Source organism: Naegleria gruberi (genome assembly GCF_000004985.1).
Source record: "Naegleria gruberi genomic scaffold NAEGRscaffold_75, whole genome shotgun sequence".
In the NCBI taxonomy this organism is placed as follows: domain Eukaryota; phylum Heterolobosea; class Eutetramitea; order Acrasida; family Naegleriidae; genus Naegleria; species Naegleria gruberi.
Window position 1 is genome coordinate 190,767 of NW_003163252.1, and position 22,049 is coordinate 212,815.

The 22,049-nt window shown below is 33.3% G+C and overlaps 11 protein-coding genes across 11 annotated transcripts in view; 8 read left to right on the forward strand and 3 right to left on the reverse strand.

Annotated features, from left to right (window-relative positions):
* Nucleotides 1-145: 145 nt before the first annotated feature.
* On the forward strand, nucleotides 146-2,041 carry NAEGRDRAFT_74981 (uncharacterized protein; the record flags this gene model as incomplete). The annotated part of the gene is made up of 1 exon (XM_002670045.1): nucleotides 146-2,041. One exon carries the CDS (start codon nucleotides 146-148, stop codon nucleotides 2,039-2,041), a length of 1,896 nt encoding a protein of 631 aa, XP_002670091.1.
* A 101-nt stretch (nucleotides 2,042-2,142) lies between these two features.
* Nucleotides 2,143-3,654, forward strand: NAEGRDRAFT_74982 (uncharacterized protein; the record flags this gene model as incomplete). The annotated part of the gene is made up of 1 exon (XM_002670046.1): nucleotides 2,143-3,654. The coding sequence occupies one exon, from the start codon at nucleotides 2,143-2,145 to the stop codon at nucleotides 3,652-3,654; it is 1,512 nt and encodes a 503-aa protein (XP_002670092.1).
* Nucleotides 3,655-3,787: 133 nt separating this feature from the next.
* On the forward strand, nucleotides 3,788-5,608 carry NAEGRDRAFT_74983 (uncharacterized protein; the record flags this gene model as incomplete). The annotated part of the gene is made up of 1 exon (XM_002670047.1): nucleotides 3,788-5,608. One exon carries the CDS (start codon nucleotides 3,788-3,790, stop codon nucleotides 5,606-5,608), a length of 1,821 nt encoding a protein of 606 aa, XP_002670093.1.
* Nucleotides 5,609-5,813: 205 nt separating this feature from the next.
* On the reverse strand, nucleotides 5,814-6,941 carry NAEGRDRAFT_53813 (uncharacterized protein; the record flags this gene model as incomplete). Its single annotated transcript, XM_002670097.1, has 1 exon — nucleotides 5,814-6,941. The coding sequence occupies one exon, from the start codon at nucleotides 6,939-6,941 to the stop codon at nucleotides 5,814-5,816; it is 1,128 nt and encodes a 375-aa protein (XP_002670143.1).
* Nucleotides 6,942-8,960: 2,019 nt separating this feature from the next.
* NAEGRDRAFT_74985 (uncharacterized protein) lies at nucleotides 8,961-12,220 on the forward strand (the record flags this gene model as incomplete). Its single annotated transcript, XM_002670048.1, has 4 exons — nucleotides 8,961-10,298; nucleotides 10,350-10,788; nucleotides 10,842-10,954; nucleotides 11,024-12,220. The coding sequence occupies 4 exons, from the start codon at nucleotides 8,961-8,963 to the stop codon at nucleotides 12,218-12,220; spliced, it is 3,087 nt and encodes a 1,028-aa protein (XP_002670094.1).
* A 250-nt stretch (nucleotides 12,221-12,470) lies between these two features.
* On the forward strand, nucleotides 12,471-13,802 carry NAEGRDRAFT_74986 (uncharacterized protein; the record flags this gene model as incomplete). The annotated part of the gene is made up of 1 exon (XM_002670049.1): nucleotides 12,471-13,802. The coding sequence occupies one exon, from the start codon at nucleotides 12,471-12,473 to the stop codon at nucleotides 13,800-13,802; it is 1,332 nt and encodes a 443-aa protein (XP_002670095.1).
* Nucleotides 13,803-13,994: 192 nt separating this feature from the next.
* Nucleotides 13,995-14,959, reverse strand: NAEGRDRAFT_81962 (alpha/beta hydrolase; the record flags this gene model as incomplete). Its single annotated transcript, XM_002670098.1, has 2 exons — nucleotides 13,995-14,307; nucleotides 14,328-14,959. 2 exons carry the CDS (start codon nucleotides 14,957-14,959, stop codon nucleotides 14,271-14,273), a joined length of 669 nt encoding a protein of 222 aa, XP_002670144.1. The 3' UTR covers nucleotides 13,995-14,270.
* A 259-nt stretch (nucleotides 14,960-15,218) lies between these two features.
* Nucleotides 15,219-16,297, forward strand: NAEGRDRAFT_74988 (uncharacterized protein; the record flags this gene model as incomplete). The annotated part of the gene is made up of 2 exons (XM_002670050.1): nucleotides 15,219-15,779; nucleotides 15,836-16,297. 2 exons carry the CDS (start codon nucleotides 15,219-15,221, stop codon nucleotides 16,295-16,297), a joined length of 1,023 nt encoding a protein of 340 aa, XP_002670096.1.
* A 1,215-nt stretch (nucleotides 16,298-17,512) lies between these two features.
* On the forward strand, nucleotides 17,513-18,223 carry NAEGRDRAFT_74989 (uncharacterized protein; the record flags this gene model as incomplete). The annotated part of the gene is made up of 2 exons (XM_002670051.1): nucleotides 17,513-17,666; nucleotides 17,775-18,223. The coding sequence occupies 2 exons, from the start codon at nucleotides 17,513-17,515 to the stop codon at nucleotides 18,221-18,223; spliced, it is 603 nt and encodes a 200-aa protein (XP_002670097.1).
* Nucleotides 18,224-18,878: 655 nt separating this feature from the next.
* On the reverse strand, nucleotides 18,879-19,409 carry NAEGRDRAFT_53817 (uncharacterized protein; the record flags this gene model as incomplete). Its single annotated transcript, XM_002670099.1, has 1 exon — nucleotides 18,879-19,409. One exon carries the CDS (start codon nucleotides 19,407-19,409, stop codon nucleotides 18,879-18,881), a length of 531 nt encoding a protein of 176 aa, XP_002670145.1.
* Nucleotides 19,410-21,260: 1,851 nt separating this feature from the next.
* NAEGRDRAFT_74991 (uncharacterized protein) overlaps nucleotides 21,261-22,049 on the forward strand; it is a gene marked incomplete at both ends in the record, with an annotated part of 4,203 nt that continues 3,414 nt past the window's right edge. Inside the window, one exon of the mRNA XM_002670052.1 lies at nucleotides 21,261-21,948. Within this exon, the coding sequence (XP_002670098.1) occupies nucleotides 21,261-21,948 (688 nt within the window). The remainder of the gene's footprint in view (nucleotides 21,949-22,049) is intronic.

Sequence of the window (22,049 nt, forward strand, 5' to 3'; positions counted from 1 at the left end):
GATCACACTTATGTGGGAAACCAATTATTTTTGAACATGATACCCAACAATAACCACTTTCTAAAGAACGTCCTCAATCTCCTTAATACAAGATTCTTCCCATCAACAAGTTCACCATCAATTATCTATTGCAAGCATTCTAAGCATGAGCAATTTTACCAACCACTCACAAAATAATAACTCGTCCGCTTCCTGTACTGCTGTTGGAGGTTCGAACAATAACAACAACAATAGCTCTCAATTTAACAACAACAATAATACAACCGTGAGTGTGATTGAGGAGAATATTAGTCAATCTACTAGTAATAATCACCCTTCTCAAACAAAAGGACAGCCTCCCCCACGTATGTTGGCTCATTCTAACAGCAATACACAACGACATTCCGTCGATTCCTATACACCTCAAGTTATTAGTAATAACATGTCTGATATTTATCAAAGGAGAGTTGGCTCATCAATAACAGGATCAGATTCAAGCCTCTCCTCAACATCTACATCATCCACTTCTATCATCAAATCACTACAACAATCCTTTACAACCTATTCAATAGTTCTTCAAGATCGCGAAAAGCTTAAAGGATGGAAGAATGTACTTTTATTTGCCTTTCTTAATATTTATGTATTGTGGGCATCCGTGGCGATACCTAGTCAAGGAAATTATAATTATGGGGATATTGGATCATGGATTTGGAAGGCAATTAATTTTCCAGTGACCCTTTCACTTGATTTGATCCCTTACGAGGTAGGGATAGCTCTCTCTTCAATATGTATTGCCTTTTCAATTCTGGGAATTTTAATGTTCCTTATTTCTTCTAGGGCAGTGTACAATTCGAGCAAGTACACAAACATTCTCAAAAAACTGTTTAGAATCTATGGAATTATATTTCAGTTCATTGTCTATACAATGATCTTTATAATGAGTGGATTTTTCAATTGTGATGAATCAAAGACTGTAGTTTTGGAGGGTTATGATGAGCCACAAACAGTGCTGAGGAGATATCCTACCACTCCATGTTCTTCAACAGCTAATATTATTTTGGTGATCATTAATGCTTTGGGAATTTTAGTGCTCTTCATTGATGCAGGTATTGTTGGATTGACTGTGACGAATGCTCATCCAAAGAGCTCAACACTCTTCATTACAGATACTTCATACTTTTCTGTAATTTTCAATTGGGTCTCAATGTTTCAAATCTTGGTTGTATATGTAATACCTCAACAATATTTTTATATTGTTGCCGTTCTGCACATTATTTCATCCATTATTACCATTCCATTTCTATTTTATCTTCTTCCATTCTTTAGAAGAATGGAGAATTCTATATATTGTGGAATAATTTGCTCCAAGATTGGCATTAGTATTGGATGCATTGTTTCCTACTTTGTAAATTCCCAATATTTAACAGATCTAGGTCTTGGTATGTCTGGAATAATCGTGGGTCTTGGTCTGGTGGGTTGTATTATTGGCTTGACCGTTATGGAAATTTATACAAGAGTATCATATAATGAAGTGAGAAAGGAGGTTGTGAGAATTCTTTCAGAGTGCGCCTCACAAGCTATTGAACTGTCCAATGATGAATCTGAATATGTTCACAAACAACATGGAGAAAACTTTTTCAATTTGAAATCGTTATTTGAGAGAGAATCTGTTTCATTGTTGAGATCATTTGAGGAAAGAAAGAAACTGAGAAACCTTAATTTATTCCTAAAATTCTCCATGAGATCTGGAAATAAGCCCGCCAAGGAGACTTTCTTAATGTCTGACTTGGATTTAGTCGTTGCATTTATTAGAGGTGTTGGGAATCAAAAGAGTTTCAGTAGTCCAATTCTATTGGTAAATTGTAGTTTGGTGGCATGCCACTTTGTGGTTGGAGAGACAAATAATTTGACTCTTGCCTTCTCCTTATTGAAAAAAGCACAAAAACAGAGACCTTCTTTATTAGAAAACTTTATAATCGTAGAGAGAATGAAAGAAATTGAATCATCAACTGAAAATTTAGGTAGAGCCAAAAGTAGTAAGTTTCTTTATTCAGATCTGTAAAACAAATCTTTTAAGTTATGGAAATTAAACATATTCTACAAAGGTTGGAGAAGAACAAGGCAGAGATTTTGGCACTCCACAGACAGTTTTGGAAAGAACTAATGTCTGACATGGTCAATATCAACAAACTCATTTTGGTCACAGAGCGAATCACAAAGTTAACAACTGGGTGCCATACTATTCTCGAAAATTTAGCTCATGAATTCAGCAATGACAAGACGGTACTGAGATTCTATGCTGGTTTTGTTGAAGACGTTTTATTCAATGCTGAGTTCGCTCAAGAAATGTACACTGACGCTTCAGTTCTCGAAGAGGAAGATAGTAAGAGAGTTGAGATGGTCATTACAAAGAGTAATAGAAGAATTGTTCCTTTATCAGAGTCTGTTGATAATGGCTCTCTAAGTTATGAGAAATCCTTTAATGAGAAGCTTGAAAAGGCAAAAGATGCATTCCAAGAAAACAGAAAACGGTCTCTAGAAATTTTGAGTGTGAACATGAATGATGATAAGGAATCTGACTTGGGAACTGATGCATTTGAGAATCCACTTGTGAAGAAAGAGTCCATGTTCAAGCTAGCACTGAACACGCCAACAGTTGATTTAGCACAAAAGATTCTTTTTTATTGTTTGATTGGCCTAATGTTTAGTTTGTTAATTGCAGGATTTGTAATGTCTGTTCAATTTTCCATTTCTGCATTACAAGAAGTTCCAAGAGTCAAGACCACTTGTAAAACATTGATATCTCCCATCTCTACAATATCTGATTTAAGAATGAAACAATTATTGATAACTGCTTTCAATGATTCAAGAATCAATCCACCAACAAGCACCCTTAAACAACAAAAGATTAACACGATTCAAGACTTTGAGAAATTATTTACAGAAAGAATTTTATCACATAACAAGGCCCTTGATGATCTTTCACATTTGGCTAATTATGGTGAACTTTCAGACGAAATGTTGACGGATTATAAACAGAATAGATTTATCCTTAAACTTCCAGAAATTCCACATGGTAGCCCATTAGAAAGGTATGATGGTTATTTTGAAACCAACACATCAGTGACTGAAATTTCACAAGCAATTAGGAGATATGCCGACACATTTTTGTACACCAATTTAACAGCTATTGAGACAACTACTGATTATTCCTTCATGTTTTTCTGGTATAACAAGTACATTCTTCAAGATTCATTGGAGGGATTTTGCTATGAGTTTATCCAAAGAAGTCAAGAACAAATCAGCAAAATTCAATTCTCGTTCATGATTTTTTTGATAGTTAGCTCTGCAACAATAAGTGTAATTTCTACACTAGTTATTTCCTTCCTCGTTTACAAAACATACTTCATTGATGGAAGTATTAAGCTATTCTCCAAAACATTAGCAAAGGATGCAATCGGAAAAGTTTACCACAGATTGGGTAAGATTGTTAATGAAAGAGCATCTACTCATGTATCCAAGCATTCGCTCTTCAGACCTAGAAATTTGATTGTTCTTTTTGGACTGGCTTTAACCTTAATACTAATTGCTTCAAACGGATTATTCTTTGTTCAAGTGATTTTGAACTGTACTGATGGAACTGATGTTATGGATGATGTAAAGTATGTATTTTGAACTAATAATGCTTAATTTCAATAGAAATACTGTGTTGACAATGCACGATATTCAGAATGTTCAGCTGTTCATTGGTGAAATTTATATATTTGGAATTTATCCTAATAATTCACATGTAAATCCGAAGGAATTAATGGAATCCGAAGAGTTACTAGAGTTACACGAAAATTTGATTAATGTTTCTTCTGAATTGTTGGATTTGTGGAATCTTCTTATATTTGGTGACTACACCAAAGGGCAAACACCTATCCTATTAAGATATGGAAAAGTTGATGACATGATTCAAGGACACGGTTGCTCGCAATTGACCAATTCAACTCTAAAAACATGTTACGGATTAGATGAATTGGTTAAAGCCTTTGTGCTTAGTTCACATGAGATCAACGAAAGGGTCAATAATAAGGGACCTAATAACTATATTCAAACATTTGATGATTTGATAGATTTTTATTTCAGGACCAATATTCTCACTTCTAACTTGTTTACATTCTTGGACATTTTTGTTTCCAGCTCATCAGCTAATCTTGTGATTTCTATTCTTGTGTTTGTTGCTGCAAGTATTATGATGATGGTGTTGACATTTTTAATACACAACTCAATTGAAAAGACTGAACAGGAAGTCAATCAAGTGAGATCATTACTGAATTATGTTCCTGTTGATAATTTGGATGCTAAGGAAGAGCTCCGAACCTATGTTTTGCACAATTCCTTACCAAGCTTGATTCATAGAAATCATACGGATTCAAATGATGACAATGTTAGAAATATGTTAAATGCAGCAGTCGATGGAGCTGTAATGTGTAATGATAAGGGAGATATTGAAATATTCAACCCAGCTGCTTCTAGAATTCATGGAAGACAAGCAGACGAAGTATTAGGAAGACCTTTCTGGATCCTATTCGACACCAAATATCATGATGAAATCAAATCTGTAATGTCACTTATGATTAAAGGCAACCATTTGAATCATGCAGGAGAGACGAAAGAAGTTGAAGGCCTCAGAAAGAACGGCACCAAATTCCCAGCCATCATTACAATTTCAGGAACAACTTATGATTCCAAGGTGATTTACATTTGCTTTATCAAAGATATCAGCTCTGAAAAGAAGCAAAATGCTCTCCTTGCAGAAGAGAAGAAGAATAGTGAAAATCTCTTGAAGAATATTCTTCCAAGTGCTGTAGCTCAAAAGCTCAAAGCCGGTGAAACATTCATAGCTGAAAAATTCTCTGATGTAACATGCTTCTTCTCTGATATGGTTGGTTTTACCTCTATCAGTAGTAAGATGGGTGCCAATGAATTAGTGGGAATGTTGAACGCAATTGTGAACGGATTTGATGCCCTCACAGAAAAGTATGATTTGGAAAAGATTAAAACAATTGGTGATGCTTATTTTGCTACAGGTGGTTTGTGGCAAACAAGTGATCACCCTGAGAGAGTTCTCATGTTTGCATTGGATACATTCTATGTGATTAGAACGTACAATACAAGTAACATTGCTCAACAATTGAGAAAGATTGACAATTTAGATGCTCCAGATATTCACAAGGTTATTCCTCAAATAGACATTAGAATTGGTATCAATACTGGTGAGTGTGTTGCAGGTGTTATTGGAACTAAAAAGTTTGCCTATGATTTATGGGGAGACACCATTAACGTGGCCTCTAGAATGGAATCTACAAGTAAACCAGGCCAAGTGCAAATTTCCAGAAGTACCTTTGAAAGAGTTCACGATTTACCAAAACTGAAATTTGAAGAAAGATTTGTTGAAGTTAAAGGAAAAGGTAAAATGCAAAGTTATCTTGTGGATCCATCCTGCCATGATTGTGCAAAACTTAATGAAGAAACCATTAAGGTTTTGATTGATGAAGAAAAGTCCCTACGAAATGAACTCAATCCAAGAGAATCTTTTGATTTAACAGGTGGAAATGTTGCAGAACCACCAACAACCTTGTAAATATACTCTTAATTTTGGATTTGTCAATAGGAATTCGTTATATTCTAGTTAGTTGGAACGCTATCACCATGTTAAATAACAAAGAAGTAGTATTGGCAGCTGTCAAATAAACTGCCTTTACCTTTCATTTTATTGATGAATCATTGCTAATTCAGAATTTGCATCACTCAAAGGTAACTGAAATCAATTACAAACAAAGTACAACTCACAATGGTTCAAACACAATTCGTTTGGCAAGTGATGTTGCTGTAACCTTAAACGTTACTGAACCATCTGGAACTCCCTCTTCCTGAACTGTCAATTTAAACACATACTCTCCCTCTGTAGGAATATACGTATAATCATTACTCAACACTAATAAATCTCCCTTCTGAATAATATCCAATTTAGCAGGTCCACTTTCTAGAGTATATGTAAATTTGAGTTTATCCATCTTGGCAGAACCCTTATAATCTTTTGGAAATGAAATGATTGGTGAGATAATGTACAAATTTCCAATGATGAATTTGAGATCTTTCTGATTTTGAATGGAAACTATTGGAGCAGCACCGTCGATTATTTCGAACGAGGTGGTGGCTGAGGCAGATTCAGATTTGGAATTTCTGACGGATACTTGGACTGTGTAGACACCAATATCAAGATTTGAAACTCTCATTGTTATTGAACTATCTGTAATGGTTGAAAGAGAAGCTTTTAAAGTTTCGAATGCGCTATTCGAAGGAGCCTTGATAACTTTCCACGACACTTCTGAACTACTAGCTGGAACTACACTAGATACAAATGCTTCCAAATGCAACAGAGAGGACCTTGCCTTATCTTTTAAAATATGCGATCTGTCCGCTGTCAAACTAACTGTCAATTCATTCTTTCGTTTTCCCCACTTGACAGTTACAATTTCTACAATTGAACTTGAAAAGTGTTTTCTAACAGATAATCCACCCATCTTGAGGATTGAAGCATCACTCCCCAATTCAATTATCAATCGATTCGTTTCTCCATTCAATAAACATTTTGCTCCCTTTCCTAAAACACTTTCGTTTAGAATTAATTCTGAACATTCGAATATTTTGGAAGAAAGATTAGTTTTGATGAGAGCAGTGATTGATTTTGCATTATCTGTGAATTTGAATGAAGAAGTATCAATAAAGAGTTCTTCTTCTGATTTTGTTAGAGTTGTTGATGTTAGATTGCAAGGTAAATCATTTTCACATGATTGACGTGTGTCGTTTTCAAGTAGAATAACTTGTTTAGATATTTTGACAAGATAGATTGTTGTGCAAACTGCAATTATTCCACACACTAACAAGATTGCCAATGAATGTGTTTTCAACATGTTGTTTTTTTTTTGATTGTAGCGTTTGACAGTTCGCTGTCGTTATTCTCTCAAAAGGGATAATTCGTAGCGTACAAATAACTTGACCCTTCGTGCTTCCCTCCATTACAACATGCCAAATCTCATTTTCACAAAACCTTTCCTTTTTCAATAAAGTAAAAGGCCTTGGCCAATCTTTCTGTTTACAACATCAAGGTTCACAAATTTACAGTAAAATTTATTGAGTTTTGAATTAAATAAAAACAACAGTAGATTATGTAGATTATGATTGTATTGGTGGTTGAAGGAAAATGAAAATTGTAATCCAAAGGATTTTTTGGTTCATGAAAATCATTGTTGTGCATAGTCCTTAACAAGATATTACACATCATTTGGTGATGGTGAAAGGGTTATTCAAAGAATCTATTGTATTTTAGACAATATTCAAAGGATTGCAATGTGGTGGTGTTAAAACAATAATTGAAGGAGAACCAAATAATAGTAATGCGCTTTTGTTTGAATAGATGTGGTTTTATAGAGTAAAAAGACTACAGCACCACAGGTTCCCAAGTTGTCTCCAACCTCAGTACTGATGTGGCTCGACGATGCTTAACTTCTCAAATCGGACGGGATGAGGTGCATTCATCGTGATATGGCCGTAGCCATTCATTAATTGAAAATTTGGGAAATAAACAAAGTTATAAGGGATTCTGGGGAAGGAAATTAGAACGAAAAGGAATGTTGGAAGGCTTGTTGAATATCTTGGCCAACTTTTGAAGTAAAAGTACAAGATGAATGTTATTGTTAGATTACATTATAGAGATGTATTTATTCATGTATTGATGAAGAATGATAAAGTAGATGATGAATAATTAATGTTAGGAAGCATGTAATTCTAACTTTTCAAACTCTGGACAAAAGTTGAAAAACATTGCAAGAACATCCTTACTGATGTGGTACAATAATAAATCTTTGCCCTCCTCTTGAAATTGAACAGGTTTTCCAAGGTGTTTTAGCTTGTGGAAAATAATTACCTATTCTTCTCCAACTCTTCATACACTTGATGGAAAGTTTTGAAACTTTCTGGAGTGATGCTAGTGAACATTTAGAGCATACCTATGATGTTTTTGTTGCTATAGATGGTGTTCTTGATGATGAAAATATTAAAATTAATAAATTGATGAAAATATTCTGGCAGTAACAGAATCGCATCTATTTGATTGTTATATTCATGTTGATTACTAATAGATGATGTGAGTTTTAATTGTCCACTTTAACAAAATTTTCCATCAATTTAATCATTACCTTTTAAAATTTGTATTTCATTGTAAAATCCAATAAAATCTATTCATATACACTCTATATGATCCAATCATGTTGTGTTGAAAATGGTTTTCCCAGTCATGAAGAATTGACTTTGAAAATCATCAATGATGTAAATTGTTGATGAAATATTTTCTTTAATTTTTTCATCATCAAAACCCTTTTCAATCAAAAAACTCGTCAATAATTTTTTCATCACAATCGCAACAAAAGAATTGTCTTGATAGAAATTATTTATTATTTCTATGGATACTCAATAAGAAGTTAAATTTGCATTGTTTGGATAATTATTCTTCACATTCATAGATACAAGATGAGACTTTCCACAATGATACTATCGATAATTAACAACATTTTGATATCTGTTGATGAATTTAAATTATGTTGCAACATGATGAAGAAAATGAGAAATTATAATTTTGATGAAAATCTTGTTGCAAGAAAATCCTTGGATACGCTTGAATATCATCTATTAATCCTATTCTATCATAGAAGATGTTATCATGCCATCAAACAATTATTACAATTTTTAATAATTAAAAATTGCTTTCAATCTCCTCAATTCCATTTACAACACAATTATCCTTCATCACCATCTCCTCTCCACCGTCCACTCCCTCCACTCACAAAATTATTCTTCATAACTCCATCAATTGCTTCCACAATTCATCTCATCCTATTTTCTCTAAAATTTTAATTTAAAAAAATCAAAGAAAAATGTATCAAAAACTTCCACCATGGACAGGCAAAGTAATCTTACGAACCATGATACAAGAAGATCCAACTCAACAGGAGAGGATGGGTGTTGTGGGACCCAATTCAAATCCCTTCTCGATGGGCATGATGATGGATGATTTTCTTCCCGAGGTTGTGGACAAGGTTGATTTATCTTTTTATAATTATTCAGCTGATGAACGACAACAAGGGAATAATCAACAAGTAACCTCCACAGCTGCCGAGTTGGAAGAGAGAAAATTATTGGAAAATGGAATTAAATTATTACGAATGATTAAAAGTAGTTTTCAAGATATTCCAAATCAAATATTGGAAGCAGAACAAGAAATTGAATCTTTCATTCAGAATGTATATACAAAGAATGGATTTGATAGGAATGATGAATGGATTTCAAAGGCTTTTATGAGTGATGTATTGATTGATAAATTCTTTGATTGGATGATGGAACTTTTAGTTGATACGACCACTTCGAAACTAATGTACTTGTTGCATGTGATTACTGTGAATAGGACTTTTAAAGAGAATGTGAAGAGAAGACACTTGGTTCGTTTGTGTAATTATGTGCTACCTTATGAAAGGTTTGAAATACCTTTCAATTTGTACTTTGGACCATTCTTGAATGAGTTGTTGCACTTATCTTGGAATGTATTGGAAACTGTTTTAATAGATGAATTGAAAACCGCTAAAAACCCTCTCCCACCAAAGGAAAGAAACAAGAGAGGAGCTCAAGTATTATACGAGTCAAGATGCATTGATTGTTTGACATTAATTGCAACTTCCAATGAAATCTATCGACCAAAATTATTGGAAATATTTGAGGAAATTCTCAGCTCATGTGAAGATCCTTATATCACCTCTATAATTGTTGCTGATATGAAGGCCTTGAAACTAATTAATAAGAAATCATTTAGACTTATTGAGAGAGCATACATGAGTAAGGATGTGTTTGAAGATATTACTGGAACTTTTTTCGAATTTTCTCAGCAAGTTGATATGGTCGATAAAGTGAGTTTGACTGCTTCATCACTACTAAATAAGAAATTATCAGTAGAGGAATCTAAGGCAAAGAAGAGGGTCAGAAAAATTAGGGATATTGCCATTGCATCAATAGTAGAGTCAGGATTCAAATTGGCAACCTCTACACAATTTTCGGACATGAAAGGAGAATTTGATATTGACCCTAATATTTATTCAGTCGAAAAAATGTTTGAACATTTAAAGGAATTGAACTTATTGCCAATATCATCTATTGAGAGGTTAAGACCAGAAACAGAGGCTGACAAGGCAGATTTTACAAAGGTTTCTCTAATGTTATTGAGAGTAAGTTTTATTTAGTACATTCCCATTTATTTGAATGCAAACTCTGTAAAGTTTGAGTATTATTTGAGAAAAAAAGTTGTCAAGAAGGGAAATCAATTGTTAAGAGTGGATGACATTAGAGAATCGACAATTAATATCATTGATTCGTGCATGATGAGAGGGTTGACCTATTTCACACAACATGATTATCAACCACTACTCGATTATGTATTCAAAGAGAGTAGTCACAATAGATACAGATTAGATGATGTTTTATACTTTTTATCCATGGCAATTAATAGTAATTTCATGATCATCGAACGTAATTTCAGTAATTCCTTCTCTTTGAAGCCATTATACACCTACTTGATAGATATTGGAATGGCAGAGAGATTGGAACAAATAATTTTGGAAAATATGAAGATTTCTGAAAGTGAAGATGAATATTCCAAATCAATCAAAATATCCACCATTCGTGAGGCTGTTGGATTAATAGGTGAATTAGTCAATAGTAAGTAATATTAATTATTTCAAAAACTAAAATATATCCTACTATTATCTCAGACTCTTCACATGATGATATAGGAAGAGCTAGTTATCTGTTAAATAGAACAAATGTGTTGGATATTATAGTAGCTGTTTGGGTTGAATTTTCAAAGGTCCCATCTATTATGGAGGTTTGTGCTGTTGCAATGAATGGAGCTTTAAGGATGGAAAAATTGGTCCTTTCATTTATATTCGAAAAGCATTTTCTAGCCTGTATGGTTCATTCATTCGAGTTTTTAAAGCAATATCAATTGGAAAATAGCGAAGAATCTCTAGTAATACTCGATAGCATGTTCCATTTGATTCAGAAAGCTGGTTTGCCTGGTATTGTAAAGTCTTCTAAAGGTGTCTTCCCAAAAACACAAAGAAAAATAATTCAAGCCATGGAACAAGCTGGTATAATCAAGAGAGTGTTTGAATTCTTATTGGAAAGAGATTTTTCCAAATTAGCCACTGGTACAGAACCAAAAGATATTAGGGCATCAGGATGGTCTGATTCACTGGCAACCTTTTTGGCTTATCTTTCCAGAAATCCACCAACCAGAGAACATTACTATGATAATGATTTCAAGGTGTTGAGATTTTTAGTCAAGGAAGTTCTCTTTACAATTCATGATCAATTAGCCAAATATTCTGTGAATAATTTACCAGAAGCTCGCAGTTCATTATGTGCATCCTTTATTAATTATCTCTCTGTTGTTAATCATATTCTGTGGGATATTAAGGCTTGTAAATTCCTATTCGAAGATGTTAACAATAGATCTTCCAAATCTGGATTGGCATTGGAAAACATGTGCTTCTTTTGGCTTTCTAAAATGTTGGAACATGTAAAGAGAATCAAAAGACTCAATCAAGTTCAAACCTTAGTTTTTTCAAGGACACTATTTTGCACTTCATGCTTGATGGGAGATGAATCTTTTTGCAATACCTTATTATCAGATGATCAATTCCTACCTAAAATTATGGAAGTACTGAAATTTTTAACCAACAATCAACTCATGATTCCTGATATTAATTTATCCTCAGTCAAAATTATAACAGTTGCATTGAGACATGAAAGCTCAAAAGGAAAGATCAATGTTGATACACTTTTGGGATTTATTGTGAATCAGATGGATGATATGGCACCTGTGGAAACATTATTTTATGATCTCATAGGAAGTCAATTTGGAGCAGAGGCAGAGAAATTAATCAATACAAAATATACAAGTCTCAAAAAGTCATTGAATAACACTAAGAAACAAGTGGATAAATGCGCAACTTGTAAAAATCTTTGTGGTGAGAAGGGAGAGCCACTTAAAAGTTGCTCCAGATGTGGAAAAGTCAAGTATTGTTGTAGAGATTGCCAAGTTAAAGATTGGCAAAACCACAAACCGGAATGCACTAAAAAGGCTTAGGATGCCTTTATTCTTGATGAGTTTCAGCTTGTGATGAAGATATTCACCATTTATCAGCAATTTCATCATGAAATACATAGATAATGTTTAATAGTAGCAATTTCAAATGAACGTTGTTCTTGTGGAGAGTGGAATTGTTTGTTAAAAACCTTAAAAAAATACCTCAACAAGTATTAAGGCTCTTCTGTTGAAAAAATTTGACAAAATCGGTTTGAAGAAGAGTTTCATTTATCGGAAAGTTTGTTAAGGGATGGAAAGAACAATAATTATATTGGATGATTCTTTGGGAAGTGAGGCTCTTAAAGAACGTTATCTTGATGAACGTTTTGAATGGAAGTGTGATAGGTGTTTATTGAATTCTTTGGATTTTTCTAACGTTTATTATTCAATGGATGAGTTTCTTAGATTAATAGACAATTTGAAAGATAATCGATTCTTTTCGGAAATCATCTTGAAGGCTGTCTCTTATGTTCCTTATGTTGTTTCTAAATGCTCTCCAAACATGATGAAACCATACTATGTAAGAGAGTTGATCAGTAGAAATGTTTCATGTTACAACTTTTTGGAATTGCCTTATTATTCCAATGACAGGGAATGCCTTTTGAAAATAATAGCCAATACTAATTATTGTCAGATATTGGGTCAAGCTAGTGAAGAGTTGCAAAACGACAAGGCTTTCATTATGGAAGCCATTGAATGGAATTACAAGTGTTACTATTATTTGAAGGAAAGAATGAGAAAGGATAGAGATATTGCCTTGTTAGTAGTCTCAAAGGAAGGATACATGTTGGAAGATTCTGATATCAAGCACTGCTTTAGTGCAGATAAGGAGGTTGTTAAAGCTGCTGTCATGAGTTCACATTCGGCAATCATGTTTGCCAGTTCAAAATTGAAGGAAGATCGTGAATTTTTCAAGAATGATATTCTGCCTTTTGATCCTTCACTATTTAGATATGCTCACTTACAATTGAGAAGTGATATTACTTATATTTCAGAATTAATTGTTAACTTTCCGCAATGTATTCAGTATGCTATTAGTAATATTCAAGGAGATATTGAATATGTTTTGGAACTCATCAAAATTAATCCACTAGTTGTATTGTATGCAAATTGGAAGGAATTATCGACAGAATATGCTATCAAGAAGATTACACAACACGACCTTCCTGATTCAGTAATTAGCTCAATCTATGAAGAACTAGATGACGATTATGCTCTTGATAGTTTTGTAATGAGGAGCATACAAAGAGATCCAAAAACATTGCAATTGTTCCATCTACACAAAGGTTGTTTGCAAGTTGTTTCACATGCCGTCCAAATTGATGGTCTCACTTTGGAATATGCCGAGCGTCGTATTAGAATGGAGAAGGATATTGTAAGGAAGGCTTGCAAACAAAATCCAAACTCCTTCAAGTTTGCTGATCCAACTCTAAGGCAAGATTTGGAGTTTGTCTCTGAATTGATTGAAAAGGTACATCCAACTATAGTTTTTCATGCTTCCTTGCTTCCAAAAATTCAAAGAGATGTGATTAAAAAAACATTACTCAATAACCCAAAACTCCTTAAGGAAGTCAACTGGTGAGAAAACTAGAGTTTGGAAACTCTTTGAGAATTAGGATATTTAAGCAGAGTGGTATCTTTCCTGACAATGGTTCCATTAATAATAAATTCATAAACCTGCTCCCATAAAAATGTAGAATCTCTTACGTATTTTTTGAATAGGCCTACATGACCGACTGAAATACTCTTTCTTGGATTTGTTTCTGTACTTTTTGTCACTGGTAAAGGTGTTTTGAATAACTCGTAGTGATATTCCTTACACTTTCCATAAAATTTCTCATTGAACTTTTCAATAGAATATTCATTACCATAAATGTCATCATCAAATAACCAAGTCAGTATTTTAACATGTGAAATAGCAACGGGGACAACAGGGTCATTGAATCCAATTGGTTTGTTTGGGTCTTGTACGCAGTGAGAAAGAAAATCATTTCCACAATGAACCATATACTCCTTTTGATGTTGAAAATAGTTCCACTGTTTTGCTACTTCAGTTGGCAGATCTTCCATTATTTTCCAAAATGTTCCTGAAGGGAAATAATTATACAAATACGAAAGAATTGGAATACTATAGAAGAATAATCTAACATTAATGTAATTCCACAATGATTCCCAATTTCTGAATGGACTACTATAACCAAAGTAAGCATGATAGCTTGAGGCCAAGAATGCTCGATTGACAAGCTTTCCCAAATGTGGAGGGCAAGTCATAAGCAAGTAGGCTCCAATAGAGTGACCTACGACTGTCAATTCCATCTCACACGTTGATGCGTGTTGTGAGTGATATTCCTTAACATGTTCCAACATTCCCCAGAAATCTTTAGCAAAATCCAAATATGAAACATCCTTCTGAATTGGTTTTTCAGTATTCCTAGATTTTCCCATTCCTCTATAATCATACGTAAATACAATCACATTCTCCGATTGACCAGCAAGAAATTTAGCAAAGGACAAGTAAAAAGTCTGATGAATACCTGTAGCACAATTAATAATTACATAATTAATTTTTCTTTTCATTCCCAAAGACAAGTTTTTTGAATCTTTCTCTTGTTGTTCATCTTTCTTATCTAATTTATTTAGTGGTGATGATGATGGCTTTGATGAAGAAGAAGAAAACAAATGGCCAACCAACGGATAATGATCAATTGCTGATTTAAATTCGAATACAATCGGGTGCATTTTTTTCCTTGTTATGACGAAAATAAATTATCGGAATTTTTCCTTGTTTGATCGATTTGATGAAAATTATTATTTGATGGTGTGAATATTTTCCCTCCAAAGAAAACCATTTTAATAAAATGTTATTTTGTTTGTTAATTTTAAATAAAAAATCAAAACCCACCCAATATTTCGCGCTAAACAAATATTTAGCACATCTCCCGTCATGTTTCTCAAGATTCATCATCATTAAAAAAATTATCATCACCATCACAACAACATGAAGGTATTGCTCCTATCGCTTGTTGTATTGTGTGTATTATGTAGCAGTTATAACTTGATGATCGGTGGTGCTTTGGGAGAAACAAATGCGCTCTCGTATCCACTTCCAAAACTCTCGATCGTTCCTGGTACTTTGACTGTGAGTGGGTTATCATCGGGAGCCTATATGGCTACACAATTTCATGTTGCTTTCAGTAAGACTGTTAGAGGAGCTGGAGTATTTGCTGGAGGACCATATTATTGTGCTCAGAATGATTTTGCAAAGGCTAATGCTGGATGTATGAAGGTGGCAAGTATGATTGATTTGGATTCTATTCAAGCCAATGTTAAAGAGTTTGAAAGACAAGGGTTAATTGATCCAATTGAAAATTTGAAAGGTCAATCCGTTTACTTGTTTAGTGGACTTAAGGATTATGTTGTATTTCAGGCTGTAATGAACAAATTGAAAGATCAATATTCGAAATATTTCGGAATTACTAGAATAGTTGCTCATTTTGGTTCAATTGCATCTCATGCTATGATTACCAATAATTATGGTGGAAAATGTGATTTCTTTGGTGTAGGTTTTATTATTGATTCAATTGTGAGATGTTAATAATTTTTTTACTGAGCTAGTCACCTTTCATTAATAATTGTGATTATGATGCAGCATCAGAGGTATTCAGCACACTTTTAAAGGAATATAATGGAACTTCAATTCCACATGTTGAGGAGAACTTTTACATGTTTCCACAAAAGGATAAATATTTAGCTAGTTCATTCGATGAATATGGATACATTTACATTCCAAAAGCCTGCAGAACTACTCAATGTAGAATTCACGTCGTTTTCCATGGTTGCCTACAAGGAAGAAGTTCTATTGGTGATGTTTATGCTAAAAATGCTGGCTATTTACAACATGCAGAGCTCAATAATTTAATCATTCTCTTCCCACAAGTAACTACTCTTGCCAAAGTCAACCCTAACGGATGTATGGATTGGTGGGGTTATACCAATGAAAAGTATGCAACCAAAGAAGGAGAACAATTGGTAGCTGTTAGGAACATGTTATTGGATTTGGGAGTTACTGATTTTTAAAATAAAATTATCCAAAAGAAATCAGTTTATTCTTGTGACATGATCTTAATGAGCTCGTATACTGTAATGGAAAGAGCTGAAGTACTAGACATGAAAATAGTATTTGGAAGAATTCCCTTAGTGAAACCTTTCCATCCCTCTTGTTTCCTCAAGTCACGTATCAATTTCCAAACTGATGTTTTCTCTCCGTCTGTCTGGAGCCTAGTTTTAATAACATCCATAGGATTGAATAAAACTGCACATGATAAACCTGCAGCAAATCCACCCAATGACGATGATAAAATCTGATGTTTGAAGAGGTGGTTTTTCTTCTCTTCTTCACCTAGTTGTTTAAAATAGAAATTTCTAATGAGGCCATACTGAGTCCACCAAACAGCACTCTCTGGGGCATACTTTGCCATGGTCATTCCATAGCCTCTGAATAGTCCTTTAAATCCTTCTTTGTGTACGATATCCTTGACAATGTGAGTGACGGATTGGTCGTGTGAAATCATTCTCCTCTGTGAAATGACTTCAAACGGAACCACCAACACATTGGCAACAACATCAGCACTAAATCCAGCCAATAGATATCTGGTTGTTAAATTCATTCGATCCACTAGTTGTTGATTTGATAATTCATAAGTGCTCATATACAAATTTTCCGATGTTAAACCTCCAGCCCAACTCACTAGAAAACCTCTATAAAGAGCTCTGAATGATGATTGTTTCACAAGATTTCTTAAAATTGATAATTGAGTCAAATGACCATCTCTGTGAACTTGTTGATGTGTTTTAATTAAATCAAAAGGATAGAAAACTACTTGTGTTGCTGTTGATGCTATAAATCCATAGGCATAATATTTGAACTTGTTCATATCATTCCAAGTGACTTCGTAACGAGGTTTTCCACCAACTACATCCTCCGATGATGCATTATTATTTAAATCAGTAGTAGTAAGTATCCTTGTTATTTTCTATTCCTATTGTTCCATCAATATTATCCTTATTATCCATAGTCATGTTGATTTAATTTTTTAAATTGATTGTATTGAGAAATTAAGTGTTGATAAAAATTGGTTCGTCCGAGCACAGTTTCATCCAATCAATTTCATTTGTGTGAGATTGGATGCTGTAGTGATGATGTGAAGGCTTTTTTTCGCTCCTCTATTTTTTTCAGTGATGACGATTGATGAAGACATGATTACTAAAGATTTGATGAAATTTACAATAAAAATGAATACACAAGTGCTCTCCAAATACATTGAATCAAAGGATGAAGATGAACAATTGTTGATTTTGTATCAGGTGTTTAAAAATTATGATTTGGACGGAAATAATGCGATTGATAAGAGGGAATTGATTCCATTCTTTATGGATTTTTTGAAGGGTTTGTACTTGTGATGAATTTAATTATAGTTGATCATCATGTGATTAATATTAATTGATAATATATGGAAAATGTGGAATATATTGTGATGATGAATAATCATACTAGTATTGGGAATGGATCCATCTTCGATTACTCCGGATGATGTCAAGAAATTTATGAGTGGAATTGATTCGGATGGAAATGGTACAATATCATTTGTAGAATTTACTAATTGGTTTAAAGATGCAGTGTTAGGATTGATTCCTCCATCAAAGAAAAAGAAGAAGAAGAGAACTCTTCTCGATTCATATCTTGCTGAAAAGAATACCACCAAACAAGTTGAAGTTTTACAATCAATTTTCAGAAAGTACGATACTAATGTGGATGGTAAAATAGATAGAGATGAATTTGATCAATTCTTAACAGATTTATTCAAACAATTTGAATTGGGAATACCAAGTGGAGATCATGTAACATACTTCTTCGATGTAATTGATACTGACAAATCTGGTGGAATAACCATTAACGAAATAGATGTTTGGTTACGAGAGAATATTGAAAAGTTCACTCATTAATTTATTGTAATTTTATTGTAAATTGTACAACAAAAAATTAATTTGTTATAATAATTTATATTGATTTTGTTTTGAGTTGAGCCTAATTAAATAATGTATTTGCTGAAGAGAAATTAACTCAATTCTGATTTAGATCAGTTTCAACCAATATTTATATAATCATAAATTTTCAAACACCCTGATCCAATTACAAAGGGAGCTGTCTTTGTTGTCTTTGTGAAGGCGAGCAAGTTCAGTAGCATTTACAGAATGAGAGATTAAAGGTATTAGACCAGGATTGAATTTGGCTTGTAAATTTCCTCCATTTTTCCATTCTTTCTGATCTTTCAGATAGATTTGCAATGATGGATTTCGAGTGAATTCAAAAGCTTCTCTTTAGGATTTTTCAATTGTGAACAATAAATCTCTCGGAAAAACAACTTGTTTCGGAATAATGACAACTGGCATTTGCTCACTAGATGATTGACCACCAGAATTTTGTCCAAGAATTTTGATGATCAAAATTATTTTCTCTATTTAAATGTTCTTTTGCAATAATCGACACGACTTCTTGTGGCAATACAAACAGAGAGGAATCATTTTTTTTAATTAATAATTGTAATAATTATTCGAAATGTTTAGTTTATAATTGTTAAAAGTGGAATCTAAGAATAAACTACATTTTGGAAAGGTCTCTTTCGAATACTCTTTCGCATAACATTCTTCCATTAAATCTGCTCACTCTATTAGTTTGATAGGTGAGATAATTTCTCGAATCTCTCAATTCGAAACCATTATTTCCCAACAATTCCCACAAGGCATGAGTACTATCAGTCATGGCATATGGAACTGCATACGAATCATCAGTTTGACTCATATCCCTCGCCCAAATCAAATTTAATTCGAAATCTTCAAAGACAACTTGAGCAATTTGTTGACCTTCCAAATATTCTGAATTATTTGGATAAGAAACTCCAAATAATTCCTTAAAAACTGATGGAGCAATTCTCAATGCTTGGAAAACATCTTTTGGTCCAATAATTTCTCTCACATTAATGTACTGTTTCGTTGACTTTTTTGCGTGAACCTTATTGACCTCTCCTCCAATCACTGGAATGGAACTGTTTATTCCAGGAGGTGGTGGTGGAGTAAATCCTTGAGAAGTACTAATAATGCTGTTATTGCTTGGTGGAGGTGGTGGAGGCATTTGTTGGTTGACTTGTTTTTTTGAAGTTGGTTTTGGGTTGTGTCATGTTATTGGACTCGTATTTATAGAGTTTAGTTTATCATGATAACATGGTACAGTTGGTAAAATGGAATCAGAAATCACGGTTAAATGAACCCCAAGGTTCTTTTGTTACTTTGAGTTGAACTGGAAAGAAGAAGAAAAGAGGTGCAACACGGCAATCTATCCTACTATTGCAATGAATCCTGTTACTATAAAAGGTGCACTACTTTTATTTCTATTGTTTTTCACAATATCTTGTTTTTGTACATGTAGTACATCTGTATTCAACATGAATGAGTTCCCGCCAAAAAACAATTAAAATGTTATATTGCAAATTAATAAAAACAAGATTGAGAACAAGTAATTATACTAATGGGTATTAAAGCTCAGGGACTGTGTTATAGGCGATAAAAACTCGCATGAAGACCCAGGCAGTTAAATTCGTTGGTATGAACCTTCCAGGCGAAAAATACTTCTAGGATAGATTCCATTAAAAATATCCATCCCTAAAAGTCTGCTATATTAGGGATGGAATTAGACCTTGCACAAATAGAATCCAATTAGACAAAACTTATCTGTTAAGGTAGGAATTATCATTAAAATGATAAGTCTCATTAAACAAGCTATATTAGCATGAATTTAGAGCCATTATGTGTAATATCTTGTTTTATGAACCTATTCAATATCTACTAGGATTTTATGAATTATCAAGTATTAAAGAAGTATATTTAATTGGTAAATAATCACAGATTAGTTTTTAAAAAATTAAAATCTCCAATTCAATGAATTTTACACAATAAATTAATGTGTGATACAAAAGTACAATGAAATTTATTATTTTGATGTTTTGACTTGGTGAACATCTGGTTAGGCTGAGAACTTGCATGTTTTGAGAGAAATTTAAGATCTTTATGATCTCATCGAAATAAAACGAAATATTTGATATGGTACCATCTACAATAATACTAATAACAGTTTATTAATGTTTCAAGAAGTTTGGCTATATACTTTTGGCATGAATCATGATTTGTAAGCATGAATATTCCGAAGTTGGTAAAACAACAAAATGATGAAAAACTGATAATAAATATATTGTTTATTATGTATTTGAATAGTAGTTATGAAAGACATTTTCCAAGTTGGTGAAGTACATGTTGAGTTATGGTCCATGTACATGTTGAAAATATACATGAACCTATCATGATGATAACCAATAGGAAAATGTTCGGAAGTGATTTTACCTGATGGAATCGACCATGCTGAACAATACTAGATTGAAAGTTTTCCAAATTACCATATGAATCTGGCAGTGATGATGATTTTAGTGAAAATATTGAATTTCACTAAAATATTACTATTATCAGATTTATTTCCACAAATATTACTATTATAATGATGATAAATAACAATGATGATGGTTGGAAGTTGTTCCGATGATGGTTTACCAACTTGAATTTTTCCCAAGTGAAAATTAAATTCCAAATTTATAATCACAATCCAATAATAAAAACTACTACCAGTAATACTATTAGGATGATGTTGAGATGATGATGTGAAAGTTTGGTGGATTCATGGGGTGAAATCACTCTGAAAATCACCAAAGTGTTCCCAATGTGTGTTTGGGCTGAAATATTTTTTCTTAATGGTGGAAAATAATGGAACGTGTATTTGTTCGGTGTTATTAATACATACAAGGCAACACCAAGAACTTTTGTCCATCAAATAAGCACCCTACTATTTTCGCCTAGACATTTTAGGCTATTTTTTTTGGCCTAAATATTTTTTGCCTGTTTTTCAGGCGAAAAAAGTAGCCTAGAACACACAGTAAAGATGCTTCTATCAAATGTTGCTGAGTTGGCCAATGCTGTTGGCTCGGATTCGTCCGTTGGTTTATTCGGATATCCAATAATGATTGTTTCACTTATTGGAATGTTGGGTTCTTTCGTCTTGTGGTATGCAAGAATGATTTTTGGCAGTTTATTGTTTAGATGGATGTTTTATCAATTAAATTTGTCTGATACTTGCATTGAATATGCTTGGTTTAGTTTGTGGTTTTCACACCATCCTTATACCAAAAATGGAAGTACTCATGTTAAACCATTCCAAAAAACAACCAAACTTAGAGTTAATAGAACAAATGAACCAAAGGAAGAAGACTCAATTGCCACTTCCAATATTTCAGAAATGATTTCCAATTTGAAAGTCAACTTTGTTCCAAGTTATGGAATTCACATCTTGTACAGAAATTCTGAACCACTCATAGTTTCCATTTCCATTAATACCAATCAAAATAATAATGCCTACAACACAGAGGAGAAAACTCGTGAAGATATTGTCATTTGGAAACCAAGACATTTCCTCACTGATTACCTTATCAAATTTTTATTTCCATGTCAAGATGGAGTGAACAATTGTAATTCAGTAATTGATATGTTGGAAAAGGCAGGAGTTGCCAAAGAGTTCCTCTCCTTTAATCCAACCTATCCTCAATCTATTGAGAATGCCTACTCTGTATTTCGTGAATTATTGTGTGACTGTTTCTATGTCCATACTCTCATGACCAGAGAAAAGACCACAATTTACACACCTTATTTCTCCCAATGGTTTTGGCATCTTTCA